The sequence below is a fragment of the Toxotes jaculatrix genome, chromosome 20 (assembly GCF_017976425.1).
Source record: "Toxotes jaculatrix isolate fToxJac2 chromosome 20, fToxJac2.pri, whole genome shotgun sequence".
Taxonomy (NCBI): Eukaryota; Metazoa; Chordata; class Actinopteri; family Toxotidae; genus Toxotes; species Toxotes jaculatrix.
Window position 1 is genome coordinate 10870451 of NC_054413.1, and position 25151 is coordinate 10895601.

At 41.1% G+C, this 25151-nt stretch overlaps 1 protein-coding gene across 7 annotated transcripts in view; it reads left to right on the forward strand.

Annotated features, from left to right (window-relative positions):
• LOC121200831 (myosin VIIA and Rab interacting protein) overlaps window positions 1–25151 on the forward strand; it is a 103299-nt gene that overhangs the window by 23886 nt on the left and 54262 nt on the right. For all 7 annotated transcript variants that reach the window (XM_041066344.1, XM_041066345.1, XM_041066348.1 and 4 more), the window contains exon 3: window positions 23020–23241. In XM_041066344.1, the coding sequence (XP_040922278.1) occupies window positions 23020–23241 (222 nt within the window). The remainder of the gene's footprint in view (window positions 1–23019; window positions 23242–25151) is intronic.

Genomic DNA, 25151 nt, shown 5'->3' on the forward strand with positions numbered 1-25151 from the left:
TACGATCAAAAGTCCAACAGCTAATGTGTCATTGGAGGTTTTTATCATTTCCCTAAGAGAAAACTGTTTATAGTTTATAGCAACATTTTAATGTATAGTCATATTAATTCATCTTTAATGTCTTTAATGGGTTCTTTACTGGTTTTAGTGCCCTCCTCTGGAGTCAGGTGTCATTGCACATTTTAGTCCCCTCCAGTAGCTGTGTTTCCCCCCCCCAACTTGGCCTAATTAGCTTGATGTTTATTCATGTCTCGGGTGATCATACTATTATACGGCAAGGCTGGTTATTATACTATCAACACTGTGTGAAAAATGAGAAATGACTGTATCTGCACTTTGTCATTAGGCTTCAGTGGGGTCTCTAAAAACATATTTTTGGGAATTTTAACTGAGATGTCACCCTGAAAAATGAAATAACTCTCTTAGTAGTGCTTGGTCATGCTCATCTTTCTAAATGTGTGTGTGTTTTTAGGGAGTCACACAGAAAGCTTCTGGTGGATATTGTCCAAGTGAAAGCTAATAATGCCTCCCTACTTTCATTTCCGGGGGTCTGCTGAGGATAGACAGATACACACATACACACAATTTTGCTGTTTCAAGGATACATTTCTAAAATCAAACAGGCTCAGGGTTTCTTGGGGTTGCGTGCAGTTTTTGTTCATATGCGTTTGAGTCTGGGCTTGTGTGTTTTTCTTGCTGAAAGCAGACAACAGACAGATTGGTAAATCTGTGAAGAATTTCAGTTTTGCCTTGAAAAGATTGAATTAGAAATGCTCTTACAAGGCTAACACTAACACATTAAAGCATTTCAATCTCGTATCTATGCAAAGGCAAACTCTAGCAGACATCCAGTCAAACTTGACCATGTTTTCACTTGCCGCAAGCTATCACAGTACAGACAGGCTGTTTGCTTTGCTCAAACACAAATAGGCAGTGAATCGTATCTTTGAGCTGTACGGGATGATCGTAATAATTAGCAGGCCGAAAGAAGACACTCATATAACATAGCTCCAGACGACAGTGTAGCTTGAAATAGCCAGTCATTGCCTGAGTGCTTGAGCAGGCAGCACACCGCAGAAAGGAAGAGAGCGGGGAGGATGTGGGTGAGGAGGAGTGGTGGAGGAGGAGGAGGAGAGCAATAATTAGCTGAGCTTGTCATTCTAGTGATTAAACACTGATTTAGAAGCGTGCTCAGTGGGTGCGTGGAGTTAAATTGGCTGTACTTCTGTTAGCGGTGATGTGACATGTGAGGCCTGGGTCACTGCACTGCTGTGCGGGCAGGAAGTAATGTGAACGCACCAGATCAAGTTTGGTCCTGAACACACATCCCTTCGGTAGTGCTAGTTTTTCTACCTCAGTTTTCTATGATGACAAACGATTTTCATTAATGCTGCAGAAGGAGCTTGTTGTTCTTCTGTGTTATCTTCAAAATGAAAGATGAATCTGCTGCCCTACTCTAATAAGTGTATGTGTTCATTCCTTCAGGCTAAACTCTCCAAAAGGTAATGTGCCTACGTGCCTTCGTGGTGTCTGTGGACAATAAGTAATATTAGCCTTCTCTACAGATACCCAACCCTGTCTGACATTAAAAAAAAACAAAAGAAAAAAACTGGCAGCCCTCTCTCATAACGTTCACATTAATAACTACTGGCATTTTATTTTAGCTCCTTTTTCTCTTCTCTCCACACTGTATCCTTGAATAAATGTACAGCTTTGAAACAAGAACCTTTATTCCTAAGCCCAGCCATATTGATGAATATTGCAAGAATGCATCAAATCAGCTGTTCTCCTTATTTTCTCTTTTCTCTTAATTGTGCGAATATTCTCTGCTTTTATTTTATATGCATTTGCTCTCCCTAGACAAACTGCAGGACTAGTTTTTAGCTTAGAGGAATGTTGAAACAAACATTGTTTTGTCAACCTGGTGCCTTTAGGAACCATGAAATGTTTCCCTTATGCACAGATGCTCTTTTCTGTAGTCTGTCGTAGGCGGCACAGTATCACTAATGGCAGTTTTAGCTATTTAATGAGAAACCCGGTGCACTGAGCTAGCCTCTTGAGACATCATTCATGATTAATGCCAATGAAAACAAAAATGATATCCGCAAAAATAAATAGCAGATGCAAGTGGGAGGGATGGATTTTAACATCTTCTGACTCAAAGAGCAGGAGATGTTGTGATTTTGGAAGAATTTAATCACTAGTTGGAGTGTTCTAGTGTTTTCAAGCCATTTAAAAGTTGGTATCGGCATTCCTGGAATGATCAGGGCTGATTTTGCACCACTGTGACAAACCTAAGGCCTAGATCTCATCTCCTAAAACAGAAAATATATTTCCTCTCTTTAACCTGTCTTCTAGGACTTCTTCTTGAATTTAAAAGATTAAAATCAACAAGGCATGAGAGTTTTAATGTGCGAGACACCAGCGAGAGTTTCATGGAAACTGACACTTATTCTCCACTTGTACTTTTTGAGATCTTTTACTTCTAGTTAGACCTCTGAAAAACTGATGCAGAAATAGTGATACCTCTCCTTATTTGTAGAACTACTTTTTAAAACTATAAACACATGATTTACCTCTGGCAGAGCCTAAGGGTCTGTGCAGCAGAGCTCTAGATATTATTTAATAAATTAGGAATCATAGTCTTGTTTCTGGTTTGTCTCTACATGACATGAAGACCGAAGTTGTAATTTTATAGCATCAGTTCCCAAGGTAACACCGAGCAAAGTTGCATCCTCCACCTGAAGGAAATCATGCTGTAGAGGCTCAGATAGCTGGGGTGCACTGTAATTTATGGCCCCACTTTGTACTAGACACACTTTATTATCCTAACATGCTCCACCCAGGGTGTTGTAGCAGCAATAATTATTCTCTCTTCACCCACCCCCTCAAGTTCAAGTTGGATATATTTATGAAGTCATTTTAATAAGAGATGTGGTTTACAGAACATTCAAGTGATTTACGGAACAGTCAAGGACATAACAAACATTCTCAAACATGAGAAAACCAACTTTGTGCAGTTGACGGCACGATGTTAAACACAGCTTTTACAATTAAACACTGTTTGACTGTGGTATTTATATAAAGGGATGATTTGCCTTACATAATGTGATTAGTACAGATAAAATGTATAATAAAGTTGTCCATCCACTCTCATAGGCTTGTGACACTCCAGCATTTGTCCACTCTCTCTGCCCAACCTCTCTCCTTCCTTATCTCTCTGTACCTGTTGGTGTTGTCCTCTGAAATCATTTTCCTATATTATAGTCATGTTTTATGACCTCGGTTTGGGCTAACTGCTGATACTTTATTGTTTTGTACTCGCTGGCAGAAATTTTGTTTACCACAAGTTCCTCTGGGCCCCACATATCCTGCCATACCTGCATAGTGACTTGCATTATGATAGCTATGTTATGACCCTTACTACAGCCTGGGGATATGGGAAGTTGCAGTACAGTATAATGTAATAGCTTTGATGATACTTCGTCATAATGTCAAGGAGGTGTGATCTGTTCCAAGCAAACCTCTTGCTCTTGAGGAGCTTTGTCAACTCAAAAATTACACATATTCAACATTGGAATCATTTGCATTTTGCAGAAAGTGAGATTCTAAAGAAAAACATTATTGTATTAGATTTTGATTCTTCTGGAAGTCAGTGCTTTCAGAGCCTGGTCCATACTAGGGTCTAAGTCAGGATGTCTTAGCTGCTTTTTGATTACCCCTTTACTCCATAATATAATGTTAATGCTAAGCGAACTGGATGTTGGAGGTAGCTTCATTTTTAGCATTCAGACATGAGTGGTTTTGATCTTCTCATCTTACTGTCAGCAAGAAAGTGAGTTAAGTACCTTTCCCAAAATGTCAAACTGTTACTTTATTTTTTCCCTATCAGTCCAATAAAGACAACTGTTTGCACTTTTGCAATGGTCCCTGTCGGTTTGCTGAGAAGACAGCATAAATTTGGACCTCACAGTTTGGTGTAGAGGTGTGAGGGGTGTGAGGGCTCAGAGGTGACAGTAGAGAGGGTTACGGGGGCTATTAGGCCTGTAGCACTGTGTGAATCGAACTGTGTGGGACACAAGTGTAGCTACAGTAGCAGCAGGATGTACCAGTGATTCATACAGTAATAACAGCCCACCACTGTGCGGAGTTTCAGGCCTACAGAGCGTTTGTGTGTAGGACTGTGTGTGTGTGTGTGTGTGTGGAAAAAAAAACATGAGACAGAATGAGAATGATATTGATGAAGGAATACAGAGAGGGCAGATTAGAAATGAGGGGGAACTCCTAAATGTATACATACGGGGTTGTTTTACTGTAGTTGTGGTCTGAAAACTGGGAGCCCACTATACTTGTAATGGTTCAGGTTAGAGTAAGGTCTCCATAAATATAGTAAAACAAGGGTGTGTGTGTGTGTGTGCACACATGCAAAAGTTTTAAGAGCATGCTCCTTAATTACCCTCACTTCATCTCCGACTCATACTTATGCTACCTTGTCAGTCATTTCCTGTTGCCATAACGACGGTGGCACCTGCTAATGAGATTGGCTTCGTTTTCATGTGTCAGGAGATTTAGGATTAAGATTCATCAGCATGGTTGACACGTATGAATGCATCACCACAGTGACATGATTTTTTTCCTCATTATTGTATTACCAGTCCAAATGAAGACTCCCTCCCCTGCGTTACGTACACCACATTTATAACCATGATTATCTCAAAGAATGGACCTACAGTCCTCCAGATATTGGATATAGAATTTTGCAGATGTCTCTTGTAGAAATTACTTGTTGAAATTGAAATTTCTGTCTTCTTGTCAGCCTAAAATTATATTTGACATGCTCATACCCAGCAAGGTAGGCTATCATTACGTTGCAGCTAAGCCTGTCTTAATATAGGGATTAATGTCTAGATAAGGATTTGTTCAGCATTAAGCTGCAGCGCATGGATGCTCATCTCTGCATGTCATCCCAACTACGTGTGCACATGTCTGGTGATACAAGAACAGATGTACACATATGCAAGTGTGTGTGTTTTGTCTATGACAAACGCTGAATATTGGGGGAGGGTCTACGTTAAAACATTAAAACATTACTCCCTTTGTAGAAATCCAGATGTGAAAACCTCAAATGTGATAGAGTACAGTTTTGGATCAGGTTTATGGAGCTATTTCTCAGTACTGTAGCAAGCAGCATGAGTCCGGCTATGACTCATCCATGTGTGTTGTCTGCTTCCTGTACACACACACACAAAAACACAGACGCGCAGTCTTTCCAAATGATAATCCGTTTTCTTTTCTGCTCTCTACCCACTTTCATCTGGAAATCCCTGTTTGTTTGCTCCAATCCACTGTTCCTTCCGTTCCCTCCGTTTCACCCTACAGCAACCTTGAACTTTTCTAGACATTACCCAGAGGAACTGCATGTGTGAACGTAAATGCCCGAATCGGTTGAACCGGACATTAAACGGACTTCACCCTGCCAGCTCCTCAGTACAAAGTCGGAACGAAGCAATATGTGAATAGAGCAGGTAAATGTCCAGAGAATTCACAGACAGCAAGCTGGGTTGTTGATGTTGTTTCTATCCTGCCCCCTGCATGCTCTGCCCAGGCGCCATTCTTTGCCTAAACCCAACTGAGCAGGTGTGAACGTGTCTCACACGGACAATCTCTGGTTGCGTGCTGCACGTGTGAAAGGGCAACTCTGGACAATGTCCATATCTGAGTCTCTGAACATTATCTGTAGTTCATGCGTAAAACAAACAAACAAAAAAACCTTATCATTTCCCCTCCTCTTTTTCTGTCTTCCTTCTTTTATCTCCCCAGTGCCCATTGTCTCTCACTTTCTCCTGCTGATTGTCCCCTGTCATCCGTATCTGTCATCCTCTGTCTGTTGCAGTGTGTCTGTGGCTCAAGGCAGCAGTGTTGTCCTCTCATCACCTGTCATAACACTGATAGTTTAAGGACACAAGAAACCCCATTCCACCCCAAACAATATGTTCAGACGAGTGCAACAATGGACAAGGGGTGATTGATATCTGCCAAAGGAAGAAGGAGTCAGTTGTAGAGAACTAGCATATTTCTTTTTCAACACCGTCCCCTCCTACATTTATACACTTAGTACAGGAGTTCAAAGCTAATAAGCCTATTTCTTAAAATGTAGATCTCTTCCTTTAACCGTGAGTCGTTAATAGGATATCAGATTTTAAACAGAGAAAGGATGTAAGAAAGAAAACTCATTGATTTTTCTGCTTCTAAGTAGTCGACTACATTTTAAATGGCTGATAAGAGCCCACATTATCTGCAGTCATGCTTCAAGAGATGTGTCCGTTTTTGAGCCTATTGCTGGTGAGATAAATCAGAGGCTGATCTATAGCACCGTGTCTGAACCCATTTTGAACTTTCCCATGGAGGAGGCCCCGTAATTCTTTCGGCCTGTGTCTATGCCAGCCAAGTTAAATCCTCATTAACTCTTGGGGGGAACAATTTGTCATATGCATGTGTGTTGAGTGTGAGTCACCCACACTCTTTGTGTACACTTCCAGTCTACTGTAGGGTCTTGCGGTGTTTAATGATGATTTATTTATCACCACAAATTAGGAACCACTCATAAGTTAAGATCCCCTTTAAAGCAGTGAGATAAAGCAGCAGCTATGGCTTTAATGATTGATTGTTATGTTTGGTGGAAAAAGGGAAAAATTGCAGAGGCAGCAGGAAAGAAAATACTAACATTTTTGAATTTGCATTGAAGCCTGAGTAATTTAGTTTTTAAGACTGCTATGTGTTAAATTGCATTAGCTGTGCACCCTTTCTGGCTATAATGGGTGCTAGGACAGAAAGTGACAGAACTTTCTGTGGATGTGGAACTGTCTACCAATCCCTCCAGGGAATAATTAAGCTGCAACACAAAACAGTTTTTAATGAAGTTACACTTTGAAATGAAGTTAGACTCATTAAATGCAACTTGTAGAGAACCAGACCCAGTGTTAGTTACTGTCTGTTTACAAGCTGTGTTGCCCTCCACAGCTTTTCTCCTCTGAGGCTGGATCATAATGAATGGGAAAAGGCTCTTGTCACTTTGGAAGGTCACTTTCAGACACAGCTGAATTATTAGAAGCTATGGTCGATACACACAGTTGAAAGTGCGAACAGTTTTTTGTGGGTGTGTGATTTTTTTTTCTCTCTTATTGCTATTGTTGCCTGACATTTAGCTTTGTTTATCATGTTTTTTTTGTTTTTTACACAGCTACATTCTTGTGTAGCCGTTCAGTCTTAAATGTACATCTAATGCCATTACTGTTTTTAAAGCTAAATAAATGATCACAGCAGGGCTAAATGACCAGGATACAAACTCATAGAGGCGCAGCCCTAAATTTACATTACCCAGCTGTTGTTGGCTAAAAGCAAACAATTGCCTACAAACACATCCAGCAGACACAGACTAAAATGAGCATCCCATCTGAAATGGGTTTCTTGCCACTTTACCACTCTAAGTCCAATGTTTACTAGAGTTTTCTACCAGTATAGGTCATTGTTGTTAAATTGGTATTGGTGTAAACTGGACTACAGAAATGCCAAAGATATGTTTTGAAACTATGCCATAGTTCTGCAGTTTGCCCACCAGGGAGGAGACATGTCTTTTTCAACTGTGAAATGTCCTTTACTGCACATCTCTTGGTTGCAACTGTTTAAATTTAAGAGAACCTTATCGAATATGTTTAATGTTAAGCGTTATGTAAAGAAAATTTATATCAGCCAATATACCATTATCTGACTTTTTAAAATGATTATCTGTATCAGCCTCTACAATCCTGTGTTGGTTGGACTATATTACTCATTTTGGTTCATTGTTTAACCTTATTCTCAAAAAAAATCCTGGGTTTTTTATCTTGTTAGATGCATCACTTTCTTCACTATCCACCACTTTACTTCAGATTTTGGCCAAAACAATGAACTAAAACATGCTAAAAGACGCTAAGATGGACTTAAGAGTCCTCTTTTTATATAAATTTTATGATGACATAAACATGTTAATTAGCTAATGCGGGGTTAAATATTTTCTCTCAGTGCATACTCTCACATTTATACATTTGTTATGTCTTTCCTGCCTCCTCTCTATTTGTTATACTTAAAAGCAACTTAACTGAGCTAAGTAGTTTGTTGCTCCTTGGTGTCATTTTTTGCCCTTTCACCTATTACTTACACAAGGATTTAGAAAAGCTGTTTACATTACAGTTTGCAATCAGTCGGTGGTATTTTGCCCTTTTCGAAGGCAGCCCCATTGCTTGGCAGTGGGAGACAGCTAACGGCAATCAGATGGGGAGATAAATGGCTGCCATCGAGCCTGTCTGTTCAGTTGAGAGTTGGGGTTGTGAAGGTTGACACTCGCTGATGGTGAAGTAAACACACAGCGTGCCCTTGCATGCAGACTAGAGAAACCTGCCAAGTCTCTGATCTGCCAGTGTTGGATCGCAACTGAATGTTCAAGAGATGTGCCATATCAGTGTGAATGGAGTGTGAGAATATGCATGAGAGAGAGAAATTACATTCTTGTTAGAGGAAGAGGTAGGTGCATAGTTGTACTGCGACTAGAATATTATGAATGGTTATTGTAATAACTGTCAAAATCCTTTAAATATGTCAGTTCCTCAAATGCTCAAAAATGTTATAAAAGCTAATAGTTAGATAAGGTAATGACATCCCATTACTGCAATAACTAAAAATTGTTACTTAATAAAGAATGTAGCTGACTTAACTAACTGTATCATTATAAAAGTGCTTTTGAGGGTAATTAAACCAATTAAAATACATTAAACATATAAAGTAAAAACGCAGGGATTTATTTTATTGCCTTCTGACAACTTTATTTTTAAACATTTTTAAACAGGCTAACTCCCTGCAAAAAAGCAGCTGCTACTGCTTTTTTGTCTAAGTATGGAGAAAATATGTTTGCAGCCTGTTTAAACATTTCTGCTACACAAACTCTCTTATACACCTCCCTGAAAAACACACACAGTGGGACCTGTACGCAAGGAGCTCTCTGTCTGTCTGCTCTTTAAGGCCATAAGCTACAGTGTGACCTATGAGTCAATGTCAGGTTACCAATGACGGGGGATGGATGGACTGTCAGGGCTGTGTCAGTCCTTGTCATCGCTGTCACTGGGGTTTGTTACTTCTTTAAATTTAATTATTGAGTGGATGACTTGCCGGGGACATCCTAGCCCCAGGGCTTCAATCAAGACCGCCTCAGTCCTAGTCTAAGACTTACCACAGTCAAGGCTGAGTCTAAATAGTCTTGGGACTGAAATTGGCTTTCATGTGTGAACATAGTAACATAAACAATTTAAGTATATTTCATTTGATGGATACTGTACCACAGCTTCCATCACTACCATTTTGACTGTGTTATCAAACACAGTGGGCGAAAGAGAGGAGAGACATATTATTCCCATGTTGATTATGACAGTATTACAAATAAAAATGACATATATTGAATTAAAATATATAAAATGAATGGTAACATACACTGCAACAGATCTCATTTCAGTTTGATTATAAGTGCTGCTTTCTCTTCCTACCCTGACTGCATATCATTGATGACTCGCGCTATAAGCTGACAGGCGTTTATGCTTTTTTGCAATGAGGCAGTCTGCCGCCATAGCTGAATGCCATGAGAAATGGTTTTCTGACTGCTCTGACCATCCTGTAATGGATGAGCCATTTTTTGCCTCCAGCTCAATGCAATATCATTGTCATTCTACGTGGCTTGCGGCTGCAGAGCGTGTGGAGTGTGTCCGAACTATGTGTACGCACATGCTAGGCTGCATGGATGTGTGTGTGTCCCTATGAAAGTATCAGAATGCATGTCTTTGCTGCAAGTGCACTCTGACGGGGGAATGCAGTGAGTTAAAATGCAGTAACTGCTGGAGCAAAACACTAAGTCTCCTTTCATCAAGCAGTAATGTCCCAGGTAGTACTGGTCATTCACCCTCTGCCTCAGAGGTTGAATAACCATCCAGCTGTGATAAATCTTTTTTCCCCCTACTCATTTTTTTTCTCTCTCTCTTTTGCCCTCTAACTCAAGAAACCCAAGGTGACCAAAGCAAGGGCATAGTGTGTGAATTTGCTCTCTATAAAGCATTTCCAGTTGACGCGCTCTTTGTCTCTTTCTTCTGTATCCTTCTCTGAAGCTTATGTTTTGGTTTGGCTGAACACTAGTGCCTCCGTGTAAATTTCTGGTGTCACTGCAAGATTACACGCGGCGGGCTTCTGTCTGCACACTTCCATCTAAGATGAAAAAACCCCTTTTATCGGTTAGAGTGCCTCAGGAAATAATAACCTCTCTGGAAATGAATGTTTATGGCTTGAAAGGACAAGACCACAGTGTGGTCTGGACTCCCTGTAGTGTAAGCTGTCCAGATATCATAAATAGAGTATTACGTGTGTGTGTGTGTGTGTGTGTGTGTGTGTGTATATGTGTGTTGAGACTGAGCTAATTGTATTTATGAGTGGTTCTTTTGGGTTATCTCAGGACACTTGAACATGAAAGAGTTCACTGCAGCTCACAGTAGGCATTATAAGAACTCTGTCTTACATTAAAGCTGTTTCAATAAGATAAGATAAATCTTTATTGTCATTGCACAATCATACTTTGTACAAAAGTACAACGAAATTGAGGTAGATAGGTAGATAGATAGGTACAATAGAATGCAAGGTAACTGTATGGTGAGAAAATGCAAGTGTTTTAATGCTAACTCAATCAAATAATGCTTGTACACTAGTTTAGATTCTCATAAAACTCAGTGTTATAATCTGATTTAGTTATATTCTAATTTAGTTCTGCCATTGCGACCAAGCTTTCAACTCCTGTCAGTCTTCTTTATGTTAGAATGTGTATTATAGCTCTTAGAAAGCCATTCCTTATCTGTGTGTGTATGCAGGGTGTGCTCTAGGTGCAGGTTTTGACTGAGCCACTGAAACAGATCCAAGCACTGTTATGTTTTTTCTTCTTCCCCAGGTATATGGATAAAAAAAAGTGAATCAAGGGGTTTTTTCAGATTGCTTTTTGCTTCCTTGTGCATTGCAGGTGTGAATGGCCTGCAGCAAGTTCATAATGCCTGACATGCACAGTATGAGCATGTCTGTCTTGTTGACTCTATTGATTTGCCACCTGCTCTGTATTATCATAAAGCCAATATGCATGTCTGTTAGCCATGGGAAGTGCATTAGGCTTGTTGGTTTGTTATCTACAGTGATTTGTGAGCAAACAGGACTTCATGGACAATCAGCGGCTCTCATTTCAGCATTTTGTTGGTTCCCTTTTACCTTTTATTTGTTAGGTTTTTTTCTTTATTTCTCTCTAAATGTTTCTTAGCACATTTCTTTCATTGTGCCTCCTTTTTAATTCACTCATATACAAGGACACCATTGTGGGGTTTACTGTTGTATTGAAGCACTCATGCAAAATGCACTCGTGCTGGAATCAAAAGTGCTGTGCACTTACAAACCTCCTTTCTCAGGCTCCAATCAATAGCTTGTCTTCTACATTCAATACCGTATTCTGCCTTGTCTTTCCCCAAATCACCTCTGACAAAAGCTGCTCTCCGTGGACCTGAAAATGAACCACTGGGGTGGGTTGTCACACAACCATCAGTCACACTGCAGCTGCGCGTGTGTGTGTATTTGATTCTGTCTCTGTACCTGTGTATGTGGAGATGACATGTCCTCCTCTCGCTGTTGCCGGAGTGTGAGGCCATGTGTAACGGATTGATTTGATGTGTTGCGTGTCTGAAAGAGAGTGAGAGTTACTTGATCCATGCACTGTATGTGTTTGTGTGTCTGTGTGCATCAGTGTGGGCGTGTGGTATAATGTGACAAGTGTCAAATCTGTCACAGATGCGCATTGACTATTCTTCATCTCATCAATACACACACACACACACACAAACACTCTAAGGTACAGCAGGTGGGCTGTGGCTGCCAGTCAGGCTGCCTCAGTCTAATAGGGATCTGGAGTCCTGGTCAGTACGAGAACCCCGGCCCGTCATTATGTCAGAGCTACAGCCAAACCTTCCTTCCCCTGTAATTGAATTGGCATCTCCCAAAAATAACTCCCTCCTCTCCTCTACTCTACTTAGTTCGGCCCTAATTATTCCTCTCTGTCTGTCTTCTCCTTGTTCATTCCTCTTTATTTTCCCTCCATGCAGCTCTCCTCTCATCACAGGGGAATTCAGTGAACATTGCTCTTCTGTAGCTCTGCGTCTTTGTTACCACAGAAATAGCCACTTGTTCCCTGGCGGCTATCCCAGGCCTCCTCTTAATATACAGCAGCACATCCTTTTACGCCCGGCATTCATAGAGCACGGCTAAAACAGCACCACGCAGCATATTGTGTAGTACAGTTGCAGCTAATATTATCGCTGTGCCGTGAGATAAAGGATCACAAGCTGCTGATGTTGATGAGATTTTAGGAGGACTTTAGGAAACATGGCTGTAAACATGAAAATGAAGCTGTTATGTAATTTCCTTAGAAATAGACTCTTTGGAGACACCAAGTTGTAAGGCTTGAAGTCGCATCAAAGCAGTTACATTTGAGAAAACACATAAAAGAACATGGGAATGGGAATGTGTTACTCTAACTGCCGCACTCACTCTATATGAAACATACTGTTGTGTATTTGCAGCATATTGTAGGCTGTCATGTTTCCCTTGTGGCAGCCATTCACCACAAAACAGTTCGTTCCCCCCTGATGGAGGCACTGGTGTTGCGGTGTTGGATGCAGAAGCCTCTGCCACCCCCCCCCCCCCCCCCCCCCCCCCCGTCTCCCCTCCCTTTTTCTTCCTCACTTGGCATCTCTTGGTGTGGTTGACAGTTAAGCTGCATTCTTGGCATATTGGGTCCGATTTTCCTGTGTGAATAGAGATTATTGAGCTGAGGAAAGAACAATCTGCGCCTGTTACTGTGGCTCGTACGGGCTACAGCTGCTAATCTGAGATACAGCCCGAGACATGGGGTGAAGGGATGAATGAGAGGAGAAGTGGAGGGTTTGATGAGGGGAGTGACAGGGACTGAAGTATGGATTAAAGGAGTTAATAGTGTGTAAGAAAATTGTCATTTGTTACAAATAAAAAATATACCTGCACTGAAGAAATACTCCTAATGTAGCCTTTATTTGCTTTTTGACCTTAGTTTGTCTTTGTCAGGTGACTGTGTTTATGCACCTGGTTTCTTCTCACTTCTCTAAATATAAATTCAGTAACTGAACTTTGTCATAAAAAGTAGCCCTGCAGTCTTGTTTTCCTGTTTTTCCTATCTTTTCTCTTACACAGAGGAAATCTTGTGCACTGCTACAGCTTCAATTTTCTTGAAAGTGATTGTTCCATTTCAGAGAGGGGATGGTCAAATTAAATAGGTATGACGTCCTTTCAATTTCATTTGTCAATAATGAGTAATTGAAGGGTTGAAACAATAATACCGGAATGCAAACTTGAATTCCCTCACTTCTAAATTATCTCGGCACCTTGCTGAGTTTGCCGTAAACTGTCTACTACGCTATTTTCTCCCACTCTTTATCTCTCCCTCATTTTCTCGCATAGTTGCTGTGCAGGCAGGCCATTCTGATTGGAAACGTTATCAGTGGAACACACATTCGACTTGGATTGTTTCCCAAAGTGAGGGCTCATTATTGGCCTGTTGGATAATCGCCGCCAGCCAAAGCTGGTTCAGAGAGAAGTCTCCCCGTCGCCCCGAGGCTTCGTTTTTAGCTCGGAGTTCACAGAGAGGAGGAGGAGGAGGAGACGGGGAAGAGGATGGGTAAAGAAGCTCAAGACCCTCTAGAGCTTAGTGTGGAGTTAAGCTATAGTTTGAGTGTATAAGGCACAAACTTATGTGCTTGCAAGCTTGGATTGATGGTATCACAGGTTTAAAAAGTTGAGACAGGTAGATGACAGAGGAAGAAATTAAAGACTGTGCGTGACATTTTCTTAAACCACTGTTAGCCTGATAATCTGCCTGGAAGCTCTGTGTAATTGATTCTTTTCATGCATATATCCTTTAATAATTGCTTTGACTTTGCTGTAAAGCGGTGGCTAAACTTAGCATTAATAATACATTTGGCTATGTCAATATTAACACTCCCAGTATATGCATATACTTTAATAATATTATCACTTCATATATGCTCAAACTGTAGTTGGACACTGTAGTATGGGTGCCAAGTTTTTTTTTTATTCAAAATAAAATCAGATTATACTAATACAGTTGATTATATCCTTAAGTGCTGTAAAAATCTCTGCAGATCGAATGCATCACCTGTATGTAATTCAGTGTTGCATGACATAGACGACTGCAGTTACTTCATGTGATGTTAATTAAGTGAACTGAATTGATTTGAAAATTTGATAATCGTCCTCATATGCAGCCTTGTGTGTACTCTTTCTCTTTGTGTGTCTTCTGCCGTGCATCATAGTATCAAAATGGACTGTGCTTCAGTGTCCCCATGGGGACAGCACCATCAGTCATGGAATAATCTATGCAGCCATGTGTCTTTAAAATGTGTTCATGCCTGTCATACGTGTCCTTTATCTTCTCTTTTTTCAAATTTTTTTTTATAGTGTTTACTAACATGCCTCTTAGCTCAATGGGCTGGAAAGCCTGTAGGGTTGATGTGATGTATGTGAAGAGATGGAGCAGATCTTTATGTGTGCTAGGTGAGGCTGCAAGAATGAGTCCCTGTGGAAAAACTCACCAAGAGGTATGGTAAGGGAGGTGGGTTCTTCCATTCTGAGGTTCTGTAGGAGGAACTCCGACCCCAGGGGCATAGTTACACATTTAGTATAAGCCTACGCAGTACACAGTATCCTTAAGTTGCAGGGAACACAAACATATGCTGTACTGTATGCGCACACAGTTGTTTGGGATTCCAGACATATAGAGAAGAAAGGCAATGAATATATTGCATATAATCATGTCTCTCTCACACACTCACACGCAGACAATAGGACTAGCATTAGCAAGTAGGCTGTCAGACTCAAGGAGAGAGCTGTTCTTGCATTTAGAGTAAAAGCATACTTCTGGGTGATGATATGCAGAATCTGAGTTTTGTGTGTGTATGTATGAGCTATCTTAGTTCATTTCAAGTGAGAGAGAGAGAAAGAGAATGGAAGGGAGAGCAACACCAGCAACAGCATCACGTCACACCATACTGTGGTCACCTTGAGCTTCTCTTACATTACCTGCAGAATGATTGGCAGGTGGTCTAAAAGAAAGAGAAGACATATTGTGAATAAAAAGTAACCGCTGTGCCTGTTATTAAGGATACCTTGAAGATGAGAGAGAGCGAGGGGGAGAAGCAGCAGGACAGAGAGAAAGGAGAGCGAGACTGTGTTTTCTCTTTATTCATGTAGTGGATGAATAAACCACACCAAGGCCACCACAGAAAAATGAACACGATTAATAATGTATGCTGTATAAATTAGCCACATTCCTCTACAAAACACAGAGAACTTTGAGCTCTATGTTTCAAACTTGGTTTTTATCCCAGTGAAATATATAAATAAAAAAGTAGATTCAAAAGAGGAAGGGCTGAGGAACCAAAAAGTGATTGCAGCCACTTTTTCACCACACCAGCAGTGTAGCTCTAGGGTCTGTGTGTCGGTCGATGTACTACCAGGAGGTTGATACTCAACAACTGTTTGGATGACACTGAGTTTAAGAACATGACTTTTGGTGCACACATTCATGCTCTACAGGATGAATTGTAATCATTTTGGTTATCCCCTGACTTTTGGTTCAGCACCATCATCATTGTCCGATACTTTGGTTTATTTCCATTGGCCTCAGTTTTATTTTGAGTTTTATGCTCATTTGCAAATTTTAATGTGGTAATATGCTAAAATATAAAAGTATAAAGCCCACAGGCTAGCAGTAATTAATTTATTGACTGCTGGAGGGATATTCTGTCTCTTTACTGCCTACAGCCTTTGAGGTTTCACAAGGCGAATATTTTACTTGGCAGACACATTTTTTGTGTTTCTGCTGACGAATATATTTTTGGATAATCTGTATGTAAATCCTTAATATTTAAATTATGACACTGCTCTCGGTCAGGTCATTTTTTCATTTCATGGGAACATATTTTCATTAAATAAAAGTAAACAAGATGTTGATACCTAAATGAAAATTACTCCCGGTCACTGCTGCTACAGTAAAAACACGAGTCCACTGTGTTTAGAGTGAGTAGCCTGCAGCACACAATGGAGCAATCCTCCAGATGTCAACCACAAGAGTTTGGAGGAAGATGACATTCTGGCAGTGATTATGTATCTATCTCCATCATTTCAAGTCTCTTGGCCCCTCGATTTGTTTAGATGCTACCGGTCAGAGAAAATTACCTTGTTGGCTGAATCTCAGCTCAAACCTCTCCTCTGCTGTCAGAGATATACTTGTACTGATAATCTGGAGACTGGCTATTTATCAAACCTCTCACAGATGAAAGTCCTGATGTATAGTAACAGTCAAGAAAGTTGTATTGTGAAGTGCGAAAGGGATTTTAGCACAGATAATCTTGCAGGGTAACAGGGCAGACTTTATTGGTTACTTCACCTTCTTGAGCTTTGAGTCAAATGTTCCAGAGCTGAACGTTGTTACTTGATATGCAGACTTTTCATTTATCACTTAGAAATATTTCGAGTGAATGTCTTTGCAGATGGGAGGGATCGTTTACCTACAAGCTATATGATTTCACCTCAGCTCACCAGCTTCCCTGCACCTGCTGCTCAATCAACAGCTTGTCCACAATCCCAGTAGTCGAGCATCAGAAACCCTCTACCTTGAAATTTATGACCCACGTGCCCGTCTGCCACTGCATTGCAGAGGTGAAAGAGAGTTGAGGTTGTCAGTGGCTCTCTCTGCGCTCTCTTGGATCTGGCTTTCAAGTTGGATGAACTGCGTAACTCGGCTTCACCCAGTCGGGGTCCAAATGCAAATGTCTCGCTTCAATTGAGCCCAAATTTGCTTCGTTCTCATAGCTTTTTTCACCCCGCAGCAGATAAAAATTCCTCTAGCTCTAATGCACACGCTGTGCATAAAGATAGAAATGCATGCATGCACACGTAACGCACATTCACAGGCAGAGTGTGCTGATATGTCACTTGAGGTTGGATAAAAGCAGGAAAGGATCCCTGCATACAGACTCAGACACAGATCTATACAGAAACAGGAAAGAAACATCCTCACACTCGAAATTGCCCACTTTCAATTAAAAGCACCTTAAGCGCTTGGAAAGCCCTCGATCAATTCACAATTACCAAGTGCATTTAGCTACTGTAACACTTGAAAAATGCCCATCGACCCAGATTAATAAATACACACACGTGAACACACTCACTACACACTCACACTCACTGCACACTCACACTCACTACACACTCACACTCCTCTGAGCCAGGTGTGCTCTCACATCCCTCTGCTCTGGGGCTGTGTAATTTACTGGTGTAATGGTGAACAGTAGATGCTGGTGTTGTGGGTTTCCACTGCAGCAGTTGGATCAAAGCGCTGATCAAAGACTCTCGGGTATTTGTATGCTCATTCTCTTCAGGATCCTTTACTCAGCTGTACTAACACTGGGTTACCATCACTACAACGTGGCTCTCTCTCTTTACTACTGTGTGCTGTCTCCTCCAGCTTATTCATCTTAACTGTAGTGTATGGCACTACATCCAGAAGCAAAGTCATACTATACATGGCAGAAAGACCCTGCATGTCAAGCAGTGTATTGTACAGTATATCCATTGTTAACTGTGCTGTTATGACCTCTTCTGTGCATAATACATTTCTCTGCCATGCTGAAAAATCTATGTCCACTGCAAATTAACTTTCACAATACTCTGCATGATATTCAAACAAGGTTTAATTTATGCCGTTTCAGATTTTATTTGACTATCAATATTTGCTCTCTGGTCGTTAATTCCTGTTCCTTATGCATGGAAATGGATGGACTGTTCTCTAGTTTTATTTGGTGCATCACAAAGCATAAAGGTATGCAATAACCTGTGTTTAGGAAAGGTGCTCATGCAAAGTTTTACAGTTAGGATTGTTATTCCGATGCTAATATCTCAATTATTACTTATGAATTCAGATAACGGCCTCCCCAGAAATGTCTTCTTTTTTTGCACTTTTTTTTGTGTGTGTGTGTGTGACAGCCTTGTAAACTCAATGGTGGATGCCAGTGCCAGCCAGCTGGCCAGTCCACCACTTGGGTCCAGACTGAAATATCTCAATAAATACTGGATGGATTGCCATGACATGTTTTTTTTTGTACAAAGAATAATATTCCCTCAAGGATGAATCTTAGTCAATTTGGTCATGTCCTGATTTTTTTTTTCTCTTGCGGCACACACGAGAAAAAATCAGAACATGACATGAGGTTGACATTTTTGGTTTTGAGTGAAATATTTCAACATCTATTGGAGGGGTTGCTCTTAAAATTGATGCAGACGTTCGTTTTCTCCTTCAGGATGAATTGCAGGAACTTTTGGGTTCTCTTAACTTTTCCTCTACTTCCATCAACATTTTAAGATGTCCAATACTTTGTGGTGTGTGTGTGTGTGTGTGTATACACATATAAGCACTGCTCTGCCTGGGCACAGCCTCACAGAGCTGGTGTCGACTGCTCTTTTTGTTGTTTCGAGTTGTATTGTATAAAGAAATGAATTAGTTGTTTAATCAGTCACAGCAGGTACATTGCACTGTGTAATGAAACTACACACTCATATATCCCCCTCTTGTATAGCGGAGAAAATCATAAGATTGGTTACTATAAATACCTTACTAGGTCCCATAAAAGTACATATTCTAAACACAGTGGTGCTTACTATGCACCTAAGCTGATTCATCACATTTTGTTTCGGTTGTGTGTTGGTTAGACATGCATCAGTTTTGAAAACTGTAACTCTTAAGCGCTGCACTGAACAGGAAAACAGCTGCTGAGAGGGCAATACATCATTTAAAAACACTGCAGTTGTTGTTGTATTTTTTTCTGGCGAGACTGCAGCTGGACCTCGAAATACCATTATCTTGATTACAAATCAGGCCATAACATAATTCAACTTCACCCGTAAACTTAAGCCTAAGCCGGCCTGTTTGCCAGCTGAAAGAGAGAAATGGACAGAAAGTAGAAGGAGAAATGAAGGGACTCTGAAAAATAACTATGTTAATAGATGGCTTGCAGACAGGAGAGAGAGACAGAGAGAGAGCGAGAGAGAATGAGAAGGAAAAGCAGGGCAGAACTGATGGAAAATGAAAGATGAGAGAGACCCGAGTTAATAGATCTTCAGCACAAACAATATTTGCCAGGAGTGACAGGCTGTCAGAAATACACTGCATATCATTAAATCCAGATATCATTCTGCTGCCCTGATTTGAAATTACAAAATGCATTGGTATTCAGCTGTGTGTGCCCTGCTCCCCTCTTAAACTCACTGTACCCTCAACACATACACTGCAGTGACATTATTTGCATAATCAATAGTTTTTAATTCAAAAGTCTGGGCTTCTTGTAAACTTTCGGCATGCACAAAACTTTTCGTGGTCCCTAATTTATCCAGAGCTGCTGCAATAGATCATGCTGACGCTCATGCAAGACTCGAGTAATTAATGGTCTAATAAACATGTGAAATTCCATGAGGTGGCATAGTGGATCTCTTTATCTTTAGAACGCCAGCATTCTTGTAAAGGCTTTGATCAGAGATCGAAAGAAACTTTAGTCACAATATCTGACCGTCTTCACTCTCTGTCTTTGTCCAAACTGCTGGTTTGGACAAAGTTCCAGTTTTAACTGTTTGGTCAAACATAATGAGCCATTTGAATCTATCATCTTGGGCTCTGGGAAATTATAAAATGCATTTTTCACTATTTTCTGACATTCTATTTGCAAAATTATTGTTTTGTCCCTGATGTATGTAACCATTGGTTGCAGCTCTAAGGCTGACCATTACCAGACTTTTGTAACAGAATTTCAATGCACATCTTGAACAAACCGAATCGCTGACCTTGATTAATAAGTAAAATTTTATGGTTTTCCCTTGACTTAAAGATGTAAATGTGAATGTTAATGAGTTCAACTTCATTCTTCAATGATATATAAATAACTTGATAACTGACTTGGCCATAAGCCATCACCAGGCTTATCTCTGGACTGAGCGCGAGTCTGCTGCTACTTTCCTCTTTAGAATTAAACAGCGCATAAGTAAGAATAACCTTCAGACTGAAACAGAGTACACGACATTGGTAAATAAAAAATACAAATATATCAGTGCTTTGAGTGAGTAGTTCCACCCGTAAATGTTTAAACTTCCCCTCTTATTGCACATTACAGCCATCCTGACCTAAGAATTGCAAGTTGAGAAAACAAACTCTCGTCAGTGTCCCTTTAGGAGCTTATTTTAGCTTAGCATTTAGTAGGATTTACTCTTAATTCATAGATTTACTTTTAAGTATTTTCACAAAATGATCTGTGTTGTTGTTAGTGCTGACACTACATTTCTATAATGGGAACATCTGTGTTGCTTTAAAGAACGACATTTGTTATTTCTTGTGAGCTAATTGTACCTTACTGGCACCTGGATGACCCACATGTATCTACAGACATGGCTACTAGATAAGCTCTGGTGTTCATGTCTCATTAACAGAGATGTGAGTTAATTTGAAGGGACGTCAGGCATGACGAACCACTATTGTCCTTGGATATAAGTGTACATTCACCCACTCATCATCCAACTGGGCTGTTCATTAAACCGGTATCACAGTCACAGAGAGAGAGAAAATGGATCCTGATCCTAATCAGGACTGAAGGAAATTATTTCCAGGCAATGGCGTCTTGGAGTTACTGACACAGAAGTGTATGCTGCATATACTGTATTTGGCTCGCTCTGTTTGGTGGTGTATATATATTTTGGAGCATTTTTGGATGAACCAGATGCTGCCGCTCAGATAAGCGGAGTCTGTTTTATTTTATATTGCTGGGAGGTTCTTTTCATTTGATTGAAGCCACCATTTCCCCAGCAGCTATGATCATGTATGTGAATGCTCAATATGAAACCACTTGATCATCTTGGCATATTAGTGTGTGTATATATCAGTATCCATGCATATGTGTACCGCTGCCCTTCAACTCCCCCCCGCCCCCCTCCCAAACCCACATGACTCATATGACACTGTATATGAAATGGTTTGTTCATCTTGGTAATATGCTGCATCTAATGATGCATATGAAAAGCAATCAGTGAGGCAGCAGAGGATCCGCTTGAGGAGCAGCGTTAATAACTTAGAGAAGCGGGAGATTGCAATGCCCCCGTGAGCTCCACAGACGCACGTACACACAGGAAATTCCCAATATGCTGCATTCAGCACGTTGTTTTGCTATACATTTAATTTTCCTTGTATGACTTGGTGGTTTTATCAAGGTGGGGACACCAACATAAATCTCTGGAACATAAGGAGATGTTTGTGTATATTTTATGTGTGTTGCATGTATCACACATGTTTGGATTGGCTTGTTCTCTCAGTATAAAGGATATTTTTTTGTGTCGTGCACATATATTTGTTTGGCATCTGCTCCGAGTCTCTGTAGGATCAGTGAGAGCGCTGTAGGCTGTAACCTAGCTGTGTGTGGTGTATAGAGGAGCAGCTTAAATAATTAACTCACCGTCCATTTTAGCCGAACCCACTTTCACACCTTCAGCAACTGCAGCCACAGCTCGATCTCTGCGTCTCAGCCGCCGTTCACACCTAATGACAACTGATGGCTGACGGTGCAAACATGGATAAATGTGTTACTTAAGCTCTCTCCCCAGTGTGTGTTATTCTAAATGGAATTGACACAAGTGCAATATGTACTGATGGTGATATGTTTGTGATATAAATGCAGAACATTACATAATTTATCGTAGCCTCTGCCTATGTTACATTGCGCAGTCAGCACAAATTCTACAGAGGAAAAAAAACCCCATGTACATAATTTATGTGAACAGTTGAGGACCGGCCATAGATCGGAAAGCTGCTTAACTGCTTAAAAGACTGATTAACAACTTGCATTATCTTCATTATCTTTTTTTTTCTTTTGATCAGACCTTGAATATCAAAACTTAGCTCAAAAGTAATGAGAAAATTGTGGATGAATTCATATAAAAGGATGCACAGTTAGCTGTATACAGCTGCCGGGATGTGGATTTTGTTAAATTTTTAAGCAAGCTTTGGTCAGGTATTTCACTCAATAATTCTGATAGTTCATTAGTCCGAATAATTCTCTTAGGTGTTGAGATTAGTGAAACTGTATCTCTCTGTCGTCCTCCCTTACTATTGTAGTTTTAAAGTGTAATTTTTGGACTGTTGCCCAAGCAGCTCTCCAATATGACTGTGGAGGGTTTTACATTAATGCTGTTTTTGCTCTCCAGCTAGTTTGTGTGTGTTGATAGTGAGGTCTTCAGCGAGTGACCTTCAACTTAGCACTATTCAAGCCAATTAGTTGTCATTATTCTCATCCTCATAACGCCTTAATCAACAAGGCTACAATGCTTTTTCATTGGAGGGAAGCGGGAAGGCGCGCATGCCGTGCTCTCCTCAGCTGTGTTTTGACTGATGTGGCCAAACAAGGCATGACAGGTCCTCCCAAATTGAAATGTCAGCCATCACGTTAATTCCACAGAATCAGTGTAAGAGAGAGAGAGAGAGAGAGAGAGAGGAAGAGAAATGGGGAGTGGGGAAGTGTTTTCGCCAAACTCACAACCCCCTCTGCCCTTCCCCCTTTCTTGTTTTATTACCATCGCTACCCCTCCACCCCCTCCATTTAATTTTTCATTTGCCACTGCTTCTTCAGTTATTCCACATCACCGTTCTCCGCCGTGTTCACGTTTCTACCCCTCGACCAGGCGCTCACCACCCTCTCACTCTCTCTTCCCCTCCCCCTCCTGTCCTCTCTCTCCCCCCCTCTCTTCCTCCCTCTCCCTCTCTCTCTCTCTCTGTTTCAGTGAGATGAAGCAGGAGCTGGCGGAGGAAGGCAGCAGATGCTCCATCCTCTCCAAGCAGCACCGCTTCAACGAGCACTGCTGCATCCGCTGCTGCGCGCCCTTCACCTTCCTGCTCAACCCCAAGCGCCAGTGCCTGGACTGCCAGTACAACGTCTGCAAGACCTGCTGCACCTACAGCAAGAGGGACAAAGCCTGGCTCTGCTCTGCATGCCAGAAGGGCAGGTTAGTGTTTTCACACACACACACACACACACACACACACACACACGCACACACACACACACACACACATTCAGATACACACTGGCGGCGGAGACAGGAGAGATAAGAGTAATAGCAGAGGAATGAATGGGAACAAGAGATACCGGAGAAACTGTGAATTGGTTGATTGGAGGACACTCAAGAAAGGGGAAAAGTGGGGTGGAGGAAAAATAAATTAGGGCCACAGGAGGAAAAAAGGAAAGGATTGAGAGCGGAGCAGGTTGAGGGAATATGGGAACTGTAGGAGGCAGATGTGAGGGGAAAAAAAGTGAATGAATGAGAAGAAACGGGGGACTTTGCCCGAGTCTGAGCTGCCAAGATGGGTGTTTTTAGGATTTTGTTTTTCTACACTTTTGAACATCCAACTCTGTACTCATTTCTAATGCAAATAATTGTTTTCAGTTCTGTTTTCTTGTCTTTTTAATTTCACTGCTCGTTGTTACAGCAAATGAGGGAGAAGATATGGGGCCATTAAGGGAGACAGTAATGAAAAGGGGGGGTGGGAGAGGGGAAGAAATTGATGGATATGTGTGAAAAGGGAATATACACAGTGCTACAAGGACACAGACCAAAATATGTAGACACAGCAGGGCAGGGAAGATAAATAATTAGGAATGTGTCAAATTTTCAAGCATTTTGATTTTTGGCATGCAGCTCCTGTTTCTTGTGGGAAATATTTGTTTTCTTGATCTTTTATTATTTCATTCTGCTGGGTTTGAGTCCCGTGGTCACATGCCTGTGAGTAAATATCACACTTTTATAGAAAAGAGGAAGAAAATTAACGTTTATGATTTATAGAACACGGGAAAACAATCTGAGGAGCGGAAGAGGCGAGGGAATGCGCTACAGCTGGTTGTATTTGCAAATGAGCTCTCTGTGTGTGCATGTGTATGTGTCTGTTAAAGCTGTTTATGCATGCATGTCTGTCCAAAGCCTTGGGAGTTGTTCTAGTGCCCCCGGCTCACCATTGGATGAATATTAAGCTCTCTCTGTCTGGACAGCAAGGGTGGGGTGTTGAAAATACTATTACACTGGGCTGTGTGAGTCAGTCTGCTGTGGATTTATGGCAAAATCAATTGAGGGATTGGAATATTAGACATATGAATGCTCGTCGTGTACATATATATGACTTTAATATGTCTTTTTGAGGGTCCACATGTGGCATTGCCATTAGTCAAGTAGTAATGGTGTTTATTTCCCACCAGAGCTTTTGCTTTTAAAGGCTGATGTCTACCTAAAAAATATTATATGACACTTAGCAAGTACACAAGTGTGATTTTGTACCTTTATATATTTAGAATACAATATCACAGGAGAGATGGAAAAAAGATAGAAATGCAGGTGTGCTGGTGGTGCGTTTTGGAGTTTCTGTTTGTGTGCCTTAAGATGGAGGTGGACAAGATTGCAGAGCACGTCAAAGCTGTCCAAAAATGTGTTGCCCCCTCCATTTGGCCTTATTTCTTCCCCCCCTGCTCCGTCTCTTTCTGTCTTTCATTGATTTTTGCTGCATGTTGTATTGAGTTAGACCTGCTGCCCTGAGTCCTGGTGTTATGAGACAAGAGGGAGGCGGAGGGGGCGAGTGGGAGAGCGGGAGAGACGGGGAAGAGGAGGAGGAGGAGGGAAAGGGATGATGGCACTCAAAAGAGGTGGCAAGGTTTGCATCGATCATCTCTCTTCTCACACTCTCCTCCGCTCCCTGTCTCTCTCTGTCTTTCTCTGTGTGTGTCTCCGCCTGGGGCTCAGTAATGTTCTCATTAGGGGTTTAGACTGAGTCACAGATGAGCCTGATGTCACAACATTGCTGACTACCAGCTACATACAAATACAGCACTTTTCATTAGCGCATTAAACAGGCTTAAATCTGGTTTTAG